Genomic DNA, 15,339 nt, shown 5'->3' with positions numbered 1-15,339 from the left:
AATATGGATGCTTCTATGTAATGTGTCCGTTGTTTGTCGACTAAAAACGATATTCTTGACAGATTGGATATTGGGAAGCCTGAAATGGAAAAAGATGACAAAGTAAGAGCTAAACACATTCTGTTTTCATTATAAAAAGATCAATATATATATCATGCGCTACTAAATGTATTTATATTTATATAATATGTGCTTGTGATTTGTTTTAGTGCTAGCATAATTTGTTTTTAAACTAGCATAAGGAAGTTGTCTTGTTCGTGGTATTGTACCATATACTCATTTACATGCAAGGTTTAAAGTTTTATGAAGCAGGACTAGTTTTATTATATTTCGAAATCCAATTTAGAAACTCCAAAAAATATAAATTTTACACGAGATCACGAAGTTAGAAAATCTTATCACGGATTAAAATCATAATCACGAATTGTATAATTCGTTATCACGGCAGAACTCTTTGTAACAAATATGTAGAATTAGTTAGATAAAGGCAACAGTAGTATACCGCTGTTCAAAACTCATAAATCTATGGACAAAAAACAAAATCGGGGTAACAAACTAAAACTGAGGGAAACGCATTAGATATATTAGAGGAGAACAACGACACAACATTAAAATGTAACACACACAGCAACGGACTAAGCATTAGACAAAATCCGATGAGAATAACCAATATAACATCAAAACCAAATACATGAATTTGGGATAGAAAAGTACTCAGAGTATTTCGTTATTCAGACTTTAAAAAATTGTGATAACGGATTAAATTCGCTCTAACAAAATTTTGAATAAGTAACAACGAATTCAATTAAAAAATCCATTTTGACAATTTGCAAGAAAATGTAATGGCGAATCTAATCTACAATAACGAGTTAAAATTTGTTGTAAGGTATTATACAATTCGTGATGATGATTTTAATCCTTCATCATGATTTTCAAAATTCTTGATGAAATATATTAAGGAGAGTTTTTTCTGTATATCTTTTTCATAAGCAAAGTTGTTTTTAAGAAAGCTATAAAAATCGCGGATTTGATTCTTTATTATAAATTTTTACATGTAACAATTTCATTCTTATCAACTCGGCCGATTCCGTACCCATAGAAGGAGAGTAGCGGATTCTACCGAGGATTGCCGAATGGTAACAATTTTAAATATATGATAAATGATTGAATCCGTTAGCACGAAATATAGCAATATGTGACAACGAATTTATTTCTTGATTTACAAACATGTGTGACTACAGATTCGATATCGCCAATTCAATTCGATTCGATATCGAGTAAAATAATATTTTGGGAGGTCTTCTTCTTTATATAGTCACGTGATTTCGTATTTATCACCTACTTTCATATGACAAAATAATAGACTTGATCGTCTGTGACAGTTAAATTTCGTAAAAATCAACCATCCATAAAACCTACAAATATATAAAGGAGCATCTACTAATAGTACCAAACCTCCAATCAATAAACAAGAGAGTTTTGGTGTAATGACAATATGAAAAGTCCGAATGAAGATCTCGAAAGTCACTAAAACTAGGTGCACAATGATTGATAATGGTTAATTTGACGGAATGTGTGTTCTGTTTTTTTTTTTGACACAGACAAGCACAATATAGGAAAAATATGTCGAGGTAGTCATACTAATAAATCATTTGCTTTATGATGAAATATGACATGTCATACATTCGGTTTATGCAGTTATTATTTTTTTTTGTATTTTTTCTGTTCATTTCCGTTATTCTTTCTCGTGTTTGAATTAATACTTTTTTCTTTGTCAATTATTTTGTCTTTATGATAACTTTATTTTTTTTTATCGTTCTGTTTGTAGAAATATTTATGTATGAAGTAAGAAAAGTAACTTTCATACATTTTGTTATTAGATTTTGTCTTTGTTAAGCCTTTTTTTTTAACTATTCATATCAATCAATCAAAACTCTGGTGTTTATTTTATCATCTTCTGAAGAATAAAGAAAAAGTGCACAGCAAAGTTCGGTTTAGTTTTAATTTTTATGAAACATGAAATGCTTTTGATTTTTTTAAATCTAGATCATGTATGCCTAAAATGTTGTCAGATGCTCAGGGCTGTCTGCTCTCAGAATAATTTTGTGGTGTAAGGGAGGCCAATTTATCCAAAAAGGTCTACATGAACCTTAAGCAAGCTTCAAAACTATTTTATAGGATAAAACAATTCGTCTAAATAAACCACATGATGACTTAAAAACTCGTGGTAAATCTTCGGCTGTCGATTTACAGGATATCTTAGGAAAGAAACCATCTATTGCTGAACAAAAGACACAGAAGATCAATGTAGGAAATGAAAAGATTGAGTTAGAAATAGAAGACAATAGCTGGAAATTGTTATATAAAGTCAGCGATTCTCCACCATTTTACATGACATTGCTGTTCGCTCTGCAGGTATTTCATTTTGTTGCAATAGAAGATTAAGCTTCAGTAGATACTCAAACAAAATGAAATTCAGATCACGAACAAAAGAAAATATCCACATTTGTACATCTGTTATAGTTTACAATTTGTATTTTGAAATTATCTTAAGCATCCACAATAACAATAACTGTAAAGTTAAAATAATTCTAAAACTAATAAATATATGTCTATTCGTCGATGGTGGTAGCGACCATCACAAGTTTAGAAAATGAAATGATACCCTTTTAGAATCTAATTTAGTGCAATTTCGATATTACGTAATTAATTGGTCGTAAAACGCAGAATTTTATATCAATTATCAGCATTTTTGACTTATAAACAAACGTATGCATAGAGCAAATTAAAAAACTAAACAAATCAGTAAGAAACCAATCCTCGTTCACACGATGACTTTCATCAGGTAAACTAGATGTTTTTAAAGCCTAAAATTTAAAAAAGTTGCATCATGTAAACATAGAATTAAACGGGTCAAAATAATACAATCAATGTCGTCCGAGGTAAAGTTTTCCTAATAATTTGGCAGTATTTGCAGATATTTCCCTCAATTTAATTGGAATTAGTTCTCCGCACTAGTGTTGTTCATTATTTTGGTTCGGTTCTAAAATTTCGCGGGTCAGAGAGTTTTAAGTCACATCGCATCTCGTTTTTGTTTTTATATTTTTATTTGTTTTTATAAAAAAATTAAGCAAACTTTAATGGTTTTGCCGTTCTGTGTGATGTCAGCCATTATGGTAGCCCAATCAGTTTGCGCAGAGGATGACAACGATCTCAAAACACAACTCTTATCAACAACAATTTTCTTATCGGCTGTCTGTACATTTCTTCAAACAACATTTGGAGTGAGGTGAGTTTTGTTTTCTTATTTTTCTGATAGTTCTTATCGGCGTCATTCTCGAATCAAACAAGTTAAAATGGCTAAAATAAAGAACTAAGTTAAAGAGCATTGAAGGCCTTAAATTCAGAAAGGTTTTCCCAATTACAGCTAAGGTAATCGATTAATGAGGAAGAAATCCTAAGTATTTCGAAAATATCCAAGTTTTGGTAACAGTTACATCTTTATTGTGATTATATCAATGATAAATTATGTCAACACAAATGCTGACTACTGATAAAGCATACTATGCATAACGCAACAGAAACGGTAAAGCAATAAAAACAGCGTCAATATCATGATCACGACTGTAATGAACATATTGGGTTAGGATAACTGTTTCGTTTATCTCAACCTGCTTTTCTCATAGGTGAAGTCTAAGGCCGACATATTTTGGAGGATTAAAAGCCATTAAACATATGAAATTCAAGGCAAAACTTACTGATATTGGATTGTTCAATTTTTAAAAAATTGAAGGTCTGAAAAGTGAGTGCATTGTCCAGATCATAATCTAGATCAACTAGAACGAGGCTTATTATTTAAAATATTAAGATATCGACGACCACGTTACTTCGACAATGTTATTATTGAAGAGACATTTTAAACTAGACACGTTACGAATATATATTCAGAATGGTTTCTATTGACCTGATGGTTGCAGTTAATGAACAGTATAACGGACAGAAAAAGAACGAAGTGAATGCTTCTGCTTGTAATGCTAATTGGTATATAGTCCATGTTACGGTTTTAATACAAATAACATAATACGCCACACAATTGACACTAAACAGTTGGTAATAATTTCAGCATTATCAAAAATCTATAGTTGAACATTTTAATAATAGATTACCGGTATATCAAGGTCCTACTCCAGCCTATATTGTGCCACTTTTAGTGATATCAGGGTTACCAGACTGGAAGTGTGAACCAATGTGGAACAAAGTAATCTTCAATGCAACGACAGGTACAGTACCTAATGATTCTGTGAAGAACAATGTGTTATGGTGGTAATATCTTTTATGCAATGATTCGGGTAACTGAAGATGCGTTTAACCTTAAAATCAAAATTGCTATTGCATTTAATTTCCAGTAACATATAATTGTTATAAAGAAACAGAAATAACATCAATACTAAAATGAACTGTCAATTTCAAACTAGAATAAAAGTTTTTTTTTGCATCTTTAATTGCAAACGACACAAAATGTAAAAGTTTTTTTTATGAACTGAGCAAGTTTTATTGCTGGAATACAAATTATCTATAAAAAAATTTATGTGATTTCATCTCATTTTCTCTACAAATATAAAAAAATATTATTAATTTAAAAAACACATATCACTGATTTATATCTATAATACTAAAATTACGAGGTCCAATTTGTCAGCCGTCATCGGGTAAAAACGACAAATCAAAGAATTCAACTCTATATAAAACTAATATAGGACAATGGTGTAGATTAAAAATTACACCACTCCAGACCCTTTTGTTTTCCACATAATTAATATTGCCAATAATTAACAAGTTCCGGGTCGAATCCGATACCGCTACCAATAGTATATTCACCTGTTACCTATTACCTTATATGTACGTTCCGCATTTGACAGGCGCACCACCAAACGGTGTATTTAGGATTTTGCTATATACACGGGTCATAATCAAAGGACTGACACTACTAAATTCTATCATTGTCAAATTGTTCCCTATTGTAGTTGTATTCATCAATCAGCAAGACTTTCTAAGATAACTAATATAGGACAATGCTGTTGATTAAAAAATACTCCATTCCTGGATAGCCAGGACCTTTTGTTTTCCAACTAATTAATATTACCAATAATTGATAAGTTCCAGGTCGACGGGTTCAAACAGAAAGATTTGAAAGCAAAAATAACTGTGTATCTTATAATCGACATGACTTTATCAGATGACAATACCAATTACTAAAATAAGGCTTATGCATAGTTATATACTTTAAGTCAGTCACGGACCCGCGATATCACGGGTGTGTACTTGTGTAATATATTTGTTCGAAGATAAACGATGATATATGTAAACAGATAACGTCAATAAAGATTGGCATAATAATGATAAAAATTACAATGATCAATCGGGGTCTATTTTATTTTAGGAGAAAACTTTACCACAGATGAACCCGACATAGTTGGATATCGTGAAAAAATAGCATTACCGAAGTTACGTGCGGTAAATTGATTAATTTATATATGTTCTGCTTATGTTTTTGGTTCTGGTCTCAAATAATGTCAGATTTGTACCAGTCCAGTATTTTTGTGATTTTACCTTTTGCTATATCATTGTTTCAAGCAAAGCGCTTTTCTTGTGTTGAACAATCTTTTTTGTTCCTTTTTGGTCCAAATGTATCAAGTCTAGGCAAAGGAGTCAGTTGGACGATGTTCAAATATTACTATTAAATCTAGCAAAAAAATCAAATTAGTATTTAAGTAAATCGCTTGACAAAATTCATTGTGTTTCTACTTTATCGTTTGCTTGTTCATCAACTGAGACATACTTATGATCTTAAAATAGAGGACTTGATATTGACAGACATATAGTGCATTAGGCGAAAAGTGGGAATATAGCAAGAGAACAATTTACTGCATTAGACAATGTCTTTACTAACGGTCGTTCTGATTTAGTGAATACAAATTGTTTTTAATCAACTCTCCCAATAACTGTTTACCTCGAACAAGATCCCTGAAAACCTTACCTGTATACTTATTGTAATAATATGTAGGCCAATATGCATATATCATTTATCGTGAATGATTTTGGAGCAGCATATCATTTGTTTTAATTTGATTTATTTTGATAATGCATGAACTTAAAGAATAAATAAGGATATACATTTTCATATTAACTCAAATCATAAACTCTCTAACGAAGTTTTAAAAAATAATCGTTTCAAAATAAGAAAATGCCTGTACTAAGTCAGGAATATGACAGTTGTTGTCCATTCGTTTGATGTGTTTGTGCTTTTCATTTTGCCATTTGATTAGGGACTTTCCGTTTTGAATTTTCCTCGAAGTTCAGTATGTTTATGATTTAACTTTTTTTTTAAAGAAAACTATGTTTTGGTTTTGGAGAGTCTATGACAATGGGTATTTTTTTACGTGCTTTCTATACACGTGTTCATCTATTATGGAGGAATTCCTTCAATTATTTTTTTATGTTATTCCTAGTTTTGCATGCCATAATTGTTTAAAAAACCGGTGACATGACCCAGTTACTGTAATATGACCTTAATTGTGCATACACCACATTTATCTGCATGAAATAACATTTCTTTACAGATCACACAATAGAGGAAATTTATTTAAAAAAATAAAAGCATTAGGGATTAAAAGCAATTGTAGAGATAATTTTCCAAAACTTCGTACATACATACATTGTCTATCAAAACAGATGCAAGGAAGCTTGATATTAGCTGGAGGAATACACATGCTGATAGGTTTGACTGGTTTAGTGGGTGTGCTGCTAAACGTTGTAGGACCCCTTACAGTTGTCCCAACACTGCTTCTATTAGGCATAGAATTGAATGGAGTTATGAATACATTTTGTGAACCCCAATGGGGTGTGTCAGCAGGGTAAATATATAAACTTATGAAAACAAAGTCAAGTAGACACTTCTATGTGGATTCAAAATGTTGGTTTTCAATCACTTTTCTTAATCTGATTTATTTTGATAATTCATGAATATTAAGATCAAATATAGATATATTTAGAATTGTAGCTATATTTTGAAATTATTAAGAAGCTAAGGTTTCAACTCCCTCAGGCCAAATTGACTTTAGAAGAATTTGGCTATTTATTTTAGGTATTTTTAACATATAGCTCTTCAACGGTTTCGGTACTTAGGGACGACATCAAAAGATCGATGTAGGATAAAAAACATAAATAAAATAGTTTGGGGGTTAGGGGGAAAATTGGGAGGGGGGGGGGGTTAAGCTGCAAGTTTAGTTAATTTAAAATCGATTTTACATATATCCATATAGGTAAATCAATATTTTCCCAAATTAAGTTAAGAAGGGGGGGGGGGGGGGGGGGGGTCAGTGAAAAAACTATGTGAATTAAGTTTTTTATCCTTCATTGAACTTTTGATGTCGTCCCTTATACATCCTCGGATTTCAAATGTTTGGCTTTGAGCGTTCCTGATGAAGGTAAATCCAGAAAAGCGCTTCGAACGCATGACATTATTAAACGTGTTGTTTTCATTTTTCCATAGAATATCAACTCAAATCATAAACTCTCTTAGGAAGTTTTGGAAAATCAACTTTTTTAATTATGAGTAGATTTTGTATTTTATTTAAAGATTTTATACAGGATATTAACATCGTCTGTCTTCTAATAGAGTCATATATTTTCCAACAACTCACAAATTATTTTTTTGTTTAACAGAACATGTTTGATTTCCATCATTCTTGCTGTATACCTGAATGGATGGAATATGCCACTGCCAATGTATACAAGAGGTCGAGGATGCCACATTGTAAGATATCCTCTGCAACAGGTTTTAGCGGTACGTGTAAAACTAAGCTTGTTGTGTCTAGCTATGAACTATATGCTAAGAATAAAATGTCACTTTTAAAATTTGAAAGCCAAGACTGTAAAAATACTTGAAGTAATTGTTGGTATTTATCGCAACATTCAGCACAAATAACAAAACTGTGACTGTAAGATTTTATTGTTAAATGAAGCCAGAGAGCCCGGAGAGAACCACCGACCTTCAGCAGGAAAAGTGACATTCCTAGTCATTTAAGAGTCGAACGGTGTGCAGCTGCCACGATTGCTGTTCGAACGCACAAACTGAGTGGTGACAGGCTAGTGATACATTAGATGAACTTGTTGTACGACTTAGCCACCAAGGCCTTTTAACTTACATACTTATATACATAAGAAGCTATATGACCAAAAGCGACAGAGAAAGAATAGCACAATTCCACTTGCCAAAAGAGTTGGAACTTTAATTTCTTAATAATTATTAATTCATAATAGATGAATGATGAACAATCGAAATACTGACTCCTGAAAAGTTTTACTAATAATTCAACATTTTTCATATGTAAATTTTTTGAACTGTTTAATGTTCGAAACAGTGGCGGATCCAGAAATTTTCATAAGTGGGGGCCCACTGACTGACCTAAGAGGGGGCCCGCTCCAGTCACGCTTCAGTGATTTCCTATATAAGCAACCAAATTTTTTCCCAAAAAGGGGGGGCCCGGGCCCCCTGGGCCCCCCTAAATCCGCCTATGCGAAATTAACGAATATATCCACTTCATGTATTGTGTAAAACTTTAATTCAAAGCATATACTGCAATAGAATAGATTTAACTTATCATTTTATTTCATTATTAAGAAAATGGTACATAAATCCTAGGCTGGAAAAATCACGAGTTTAGTTTGAACTCAGACACAAATGACTCTTTCAGATTTTATTTGCAATTTTGATTGGCTGGAGTGTATGTGGTATATTGACATACGCAGGCGCACTGACTTCTGATCCAAATGACAAGCAGTATAAAACTAGGACTGACTTTGGAGCCGATACTATAGAAAGGACGCCATGGGCGACTGTACCTTATCCCGGTAAGTAATCAACATTTAGTAAACAGCATAGCATAGTTTTTATTCTTACTTGAGTAAGAAATATTGAGTCACTAATATCGACTTACTCATAGATTTGAAATAACTGAACTGAACGTTTGTAAAAAAAGAATTTGAAGATACCAAAGCTATATTAAAACTGACAATGCCATGGCAAACTGACAATGCCATGGCATGAAACGAAAACCGACTGAAAGAGTAACAAAGGTAAAACAAAATATAACATAGAAAAATAAAGACTGTACAAGACGAACAAGACTACTAATCGGGGGTGATCATGGGTGCTCCGTACGAGTTAGCACATCTAGTTTCCCTTAGTGGCACCAGTCGTTTTGCTCATGTAAGTACAAACCCGGATATACGACTAATTCGGTTGGTCACATACGATGAAAACAGGACGGGATAGTGGTTACGACAATTGGAACATATATAAGATACCAAGGAACCATTAAAACATTAAAGTTGAGAAGAAACTGACAACATTATAAAAAAACACAAGGAAGACGAAAAGACGAAAAGAAAACCAAATCTACAAAAGAAAAGAAAAAGTAAAATGACAAAAATACCGAGCTCCATGATAAATTCAAAACTGAAAGTCTATTATCGAATGGCAAAATGAAAAGCTCAAACACCTCAAACGAATGAAAAACAACTGGCATATGCAAAACACTACTTAAAAAGATTAACGATTGAGCAACAAAAACCTCACAAAAACATGGGGTGATTACAGTGCTTCGCAGATAGCAATAGCTGTAAATAGAATAAAACACATCGATATGTTTGCAGAAGATCTTCTATGACACGTTGTTTCAGACACTTTATGAAGTATGTTATTCAATATTGGTCAGAAAGGTCAAATAATTATCGATTTCAGGTCAGTTTGGAAATTCAGAATTCAACACTGGAATATTTCTGGCTTTTTTCTTAGCTACTTTATTATCAGTCATTGAATCTATTGCTGATTATTACGCATGTGCGAGATTGTCTCATCTTCCGCCTCCGCCATTATCTGCTATGAACAGAGGAATAATGATGGAAGGATTCATGTCCATGATTGCTGGATTCTTTGGAGCAGGGCATGCCACAACTACATACAGCAACAATATAGGACTCATTGGTATGACTAGGGTATGTAAAACTAAAAAGTAATAAGTGTATGAAAACACACACTTGTATAACTATCTTGTATTTTATATTAAATATTAACCTTATATCAAACTCTTTCCAACGAACTTACAATATTTAATATCCCAATGAGAATCTTTCAAAATATTATTGATGATAAATCATTTGTTACTTTATTTTATAACATGACTTTTGAGTTCCATGTTTGTGAAAGGTTTCACGTGAACTCCTTTTCGTGCTTTAACTTTTTTTCCGAGGTTTCATTATTACTTCTTCAACATTCAAGAATCTGTCCTTCCAATAGAACACTTGCAGGTCCGTTTATTTGGTAAAAATGATGTGCATATTTTGTTATTTATTTATGTCGGAAGTACAGGTTGCCAGTAGGAGGGTTTTCCAGATGTTAGCTATACAGCTAGTGATATGTGCTGTCATTGGTAAACTGGGTGCGGTTTTTGTGACCATACCATATCCCGTCTTAGGTGGATCAAGTATCTTAAGTTTTGGACTTTTTATTGGAATTATGTTGTCGTACCTACAGTTTGTAGATATAAACTTAACCAGAAACATGGCTGTCGTTGGTGTTTCAATGTTGACCGGTCTCATGGTGCCAAATTGGGTGAAAGAGAATTCAACTGCTATAAAGACAGGTAATACTTCTTGTGATTTCTATAATTCGAAATCCTCACCGTTTTAGCCAAAAATACATAAAACAGGCATTATTTCTTTTTTTCTCTGCTCAAATGCATGTCACGATTATGATGACAATGCATATATATGTTAACTAGTATATTTGGGTATTTTGTCACTTGTATGTGTTATCGCAGTATACATAAAAGAATATGTTAAGGTGGTACCTAACACTACAGGGAGATAACTCTGTAAAATCAGCTAAACGTTTTAATTACGTTGTGTTGTTAAGGGAATATTAAGCTTCTCAATGATCAAAATAACTGTTTGTCAAACTGCTATATAACCAATGTAATTTTGCTGATAAAATAGTTGGTTCAAATTTTTTGAAATTTTTATATTTTTGTAAAAGGGTAAAAGTAAATACTTTGTCAAAATTTTAAGAAAATTAAACGACCCAAATTAATTTTAGCTAAAGTGTTGGGTACCACCTTAAGTTTTTTATATGAAATTAAGGTTAAATGATACTGATGTATTGACTCGTGTATATAATGTTTCAAGCAACATGCTGAATTGAGCGTTGAACGCAATGAAGTCATGTAGGCATTGCGTGCAAGGCTCAATTCAGAATGCTACTTGAAACATTATACAAGTACATTTATGACTATATCTTTATGTAATTTTCAATAAATATCCCAAAAGGGACTTTACTGCTGATAGACTGTCAGTCATCAAACTCATAAAAAGCTTAACGTATTCTAGCTTAAGCATGATCATGTGCAGTACAGGCAGATACTATGTAAGTAAAAGACATGTATATAAGTATTACTGAACACATTACTGTTTGGGAGATGCAAAGACCCACACATATTGAAAATGATGCAAAAGATTTTTAGAGTTTTGCAATTAAATGTCTTTGTGTTTTATTAGTGAAATCACCCACATAAACATGCTGTCGTAATTAAGATGCATTTTTATTTGCAGGCAGTGATGAATTCGACAAATTTCTAATGATGACTCTTACGAACCCCTCATTCTTTGGGGGTTTCGTAGCTTTCATTCTTGACAACACTCTGAAAGGTAAACAAAAAATTAATTTTGCGCGAATCTTGAAAGTTTTGAAAAAAACAAATGATCATTTATGATGTATTCCTTTTTAACTGTGTATGAGCTTTGTTTGACATATACATGTGGAGGGAGAAAACAATCATCTTCTTTTCATATCATAAAACAGATGCATAAAAGAATGTACAATAAAAACAGTAAGCAAAAACAAACTATTTAGCAACATAATGCAATCGATAACAACAATAATGGTACATGTTTAAATGTTCGGAATAATAAACATTACTCTCAGTCATTGTAAACCAAACTATTTTAGGCTTATACCACAGCTTAACAAATTAAGATACCATTAGCCTGCCCTCAAAATTTTTGAATTTTTGTCTTCCTTATAAAAATAAACAGTAAAAAGAAACAGAAAAAAACAGTTGATTAATAATAAATAACCGTTGAATTCTCTTTAACCCAATTTGGCACAATATGGCCGGTCAATATTGATACGCATACGACTACCAAGTGCCTGGCATGGGTAATCTATACACTGTAAATGATTAACTGTTTAACTGACACCTTGCTAACGAGACGTTAAAAGAGAAGTAATGTAGGAAGGGTGTAAAAGACACACAAATCTCAAAAAACAAAACAATATACTGAAAAAAACCTTATAGGATGGATGTGTAAAGCAAAATTATATCCGGGTGAAATTTGATCCGGAGGAAAAAATGTCACAGTAGTTGTTGTTATTTTTTTTATCCGGAGGAAATAAAACTTATTGAATAGTTATTAGAAAAAAATTATCCTTTAAAAATACAATGAAATAATAATAGTGTATTTGAAATAAAGCGAAATTGTTAAAAAAAAATATGTATTATAATGGGAAATAATTTCACAAATTATCCTTGAAAAAATTTCCTGAAATATTCAAGTCAATATCATCCTTTTAAAAAGAAAATTATCATGAAACATAGGGAAGAAAATCAGAAGTAATTTCAAAGATCGAAAGATCGTAATTGTGAAAATAATATCATGATTAAAAAAGGTTAGTGAAATTCATGTAAAAGTGAGTTGTTTTCAGATCTCAGTACAAATATAAATTTAAAAGTAAGGTAGAAATATAGTTGCATATTGCTACTGTTAACAGTAATAGAAGAATTTGATTATGATGATATTTTTAACTATATAAATAGTTTTGTCTGGGGACAGAGATGTAGTTGTTGATTATATGGAAATCAGATAAATCATAGCATAACAATATATTGGAACAAAAGCATGTTTGACAGCTGGATAGTTTTTACCTGTGAAATGTTATCTGTCTTATTAAATCAAGTTGTAACTCATCTTTTTATATAAATGAATACATAAAAAATAAGATTCAAATAAAAATTTCGCTATAAAATAGATTCAGAAATATATTATATTTAATTTAATGTCTTTAAAATATAAATTGCTCATAATTACCTCCCTTTGATAAATTATGCAAATTTAGTCTACCTTTGTGAAACATTTTTTAATTATAGTCAGGTATATATTGATTTTGAGTAACTTACATAGTAGTTAATGGGACTCTATTTCACACGGTTCTGTGAAATATAGTACGGCAAATATATACCGTTACATACTATCCGCATAACAAAGATAGATTTTCACTCCTCTGGAAAAAATCAACCTGTGAAATACCATGTCTGGAAAAAAATTACCGGAACAAATTATCCTCAGGATAAAATATCACAGAGGAAGAAATAAACCGTTACAGATGTACATTACACACAAATCTCAAAATCAAAACATTATACTGAATAAAACAACGCTTTTATTGCAGTCCTGACAATTGCAAAGGTTATTATTTTGTTCAACCCATTTCCCAGCGACATAAAGTGCGAACGTATTTAGCGTATGTTTATTTATCAAATATCCATGCCTTTTTGTTTGTTTTCTAGGAACTAAACGAGAGCGTGGGTTAGCTGCTTGGGCACTAGGAGAAAGTCAATCAGTTGATACACAGTCTCAGATAGAGGAAGATTTAGATGTCTACGAAATCCCAATATTTACAAAATATTTGAATAAAATACCTTGTATGAAATATCTACCGATATTTCCGACATACACACCAGAAAATTATAAATGCAGAAAGCAATTAACGTCAGATAAAGAAAAGCAATAACATTGAAATTTCTCATCTTATTAAATTCTGCAAATGTATTGACTGTTTTAAATAGAATTAGATTAATTCATATACATTTAAAGCATATAAATGATGTAACTGCTATTCTGTAATAACCTCTTTTTGTCACTTAGGGTAAATCAGGTGTATTTCAGGAATCCTCGATCTTCGATTATAAAAAAGATAGAAAGTAATCGGGTTAACGTTATAAAGGAATGTGTAGAAAGTTTACCAATTTGTTTTGTATCAAGAAAATGAATCCCGTAACCCAAATTTTCTGAAAGAGCATTATAAGACCTATATTTTTATATTTTATCTAAAAATATTAACCTTTTTGTTTACGTTTTTAATTGTTTTTTTTTGTGCATGCTTGTTTGAATTATTTAGTCATTTGTATTGTATGTTGACACAGTTTTGGCTGCTTAATCCAAATGAGAAGATGTGGCATGATTGCCTATGAGAACAACTCCATACAAAAGACCAAATGACTATTATGTCTATTTGTTTGCTCTACTAATTGTGTCAATATAACGGAACTATAAACAACTGTTATACCAGTAGGGGTTTAGCTAGCTTTAAAACCTGGTTTAACTTGCCATTTTCTTCTTAAATGACTGTACCAAATCAGGAAATTAAAAGAAGTTTTCCATTCTTTCCATGGTTGATAAGTCAAACTATTTATTTTGTCATTTTTTAAGGGCTTATTCTTATTAAATTTAGCTTGGGATTCGTTATTTTTGTTAATTTTTTATTGTTTTTATCTATACATGCAATGTATGTTTTTTTTCCTATATTTTGCCAGTTTTATTGAGTTAAGTGTTTTATGAACTATTATTTTTGTGGGCTCTTCTAATAATATTAAGTCATTTCACTGATAAAAAATAACACTGCTCACAAATAACTGACCGTCATGCTAAAGCAACGTGCGTTGAAAATGGCGAAAATCACCAACAACAATGTATTCAAAAATACATTTGAAAGAGATACGGTATTTCTATATGTTAAAGTTCGCTGCTTCATGTGAATTAATATACTAAATAAAGTATTTAGCATTATATTAGAAGAACGTTCGAATTTACTTGACCTTGAGCATCAATGGAGATACGCTTGTTATCAAAAAGCAATCAATCTTTACTAAATTTCACTGTTTATTAGCTTCATGTGTACATTTTGACGTTAAAATAACGTTATGACGTATTTCTGAACAGTTTAACCTAAACGCAATAAAAAAAAATTGCGGATTTTTTTCTTCAGTAATTATAGAAAAAATGAATGGAAATTATTTATAGGTAAAGCAATGTTTATCTTTCAGATACAAATAGATAATTGTTGTGAACAACGGATGTTCGTCAATGCAAAATTATCAACGCGTAGCTCTGAAATCCTTTAAATGTTTAAGATATTACAAAATCTGTAATGTGTCTTATAAG

At 31.4% G+C, this 15,339-nt stretch overlaps 1 protein-coding gene across 2 annotated transcripts; it reads left to right on the top strand.

The window, feature by feature from the left end:
• LOC143080299 (solute carrier family 23 member 1-like) lies at positions 1-13,944 on the top strand. Of its 2 annotated transcripts, none has more exons than XM_076256049.1 (12): positions 1-102; positions 2,254-2,415; positions 3,132-3,289; positions 4,162-4,280; positions 5,441-5,514; positions 6,733-6,914; positions 7,726-7,846; positions 8,757-8,913; positions 9,806-10,059; positions 10,598-10,706; positions 11,671-11,766; positions 13,686-13,944. In XM_076256049.1, exons 1-12 carry the CDS (start codon positions 85-87, stop codon positions 13,907-13,909), a joined length of 1,674 nt encoding a protein of 557 aa, XP_076112164.1. In that variant the 5' UTR covers positions 1-84; the 3' UTR covers positions 13,910-13,944. The 2 variants fall into 2 exon arrangements, with proteins under 2 accessions (XP_076112164.1, XP_076112163.1); XM_076256048.1 differs by having other exon boundaries at positions 10,433-10,706.
• The last annotated feature ends 1,395 nt before the right edge of the window (positions 13,945-15,339 follow it).

Source organism: Mytilus galloprovincialis, chromosome 6 (assembly GCF_965363235.1).
Source record: "Mytilus galloprovincialis chromosome 6, xbMytGall1.hap1.1, whole genome shotgun sequence".
Classification (NCBI taxonomy): Eukaryota; Metazoa; Mollusca; class Bivalvia; order Mytilida; family Mytilidae; genus Mytilus; species Mytilus galloprovincialis.
This window is presented reverse-complemented; position numbering and strand designations above follow the sequence as displayed.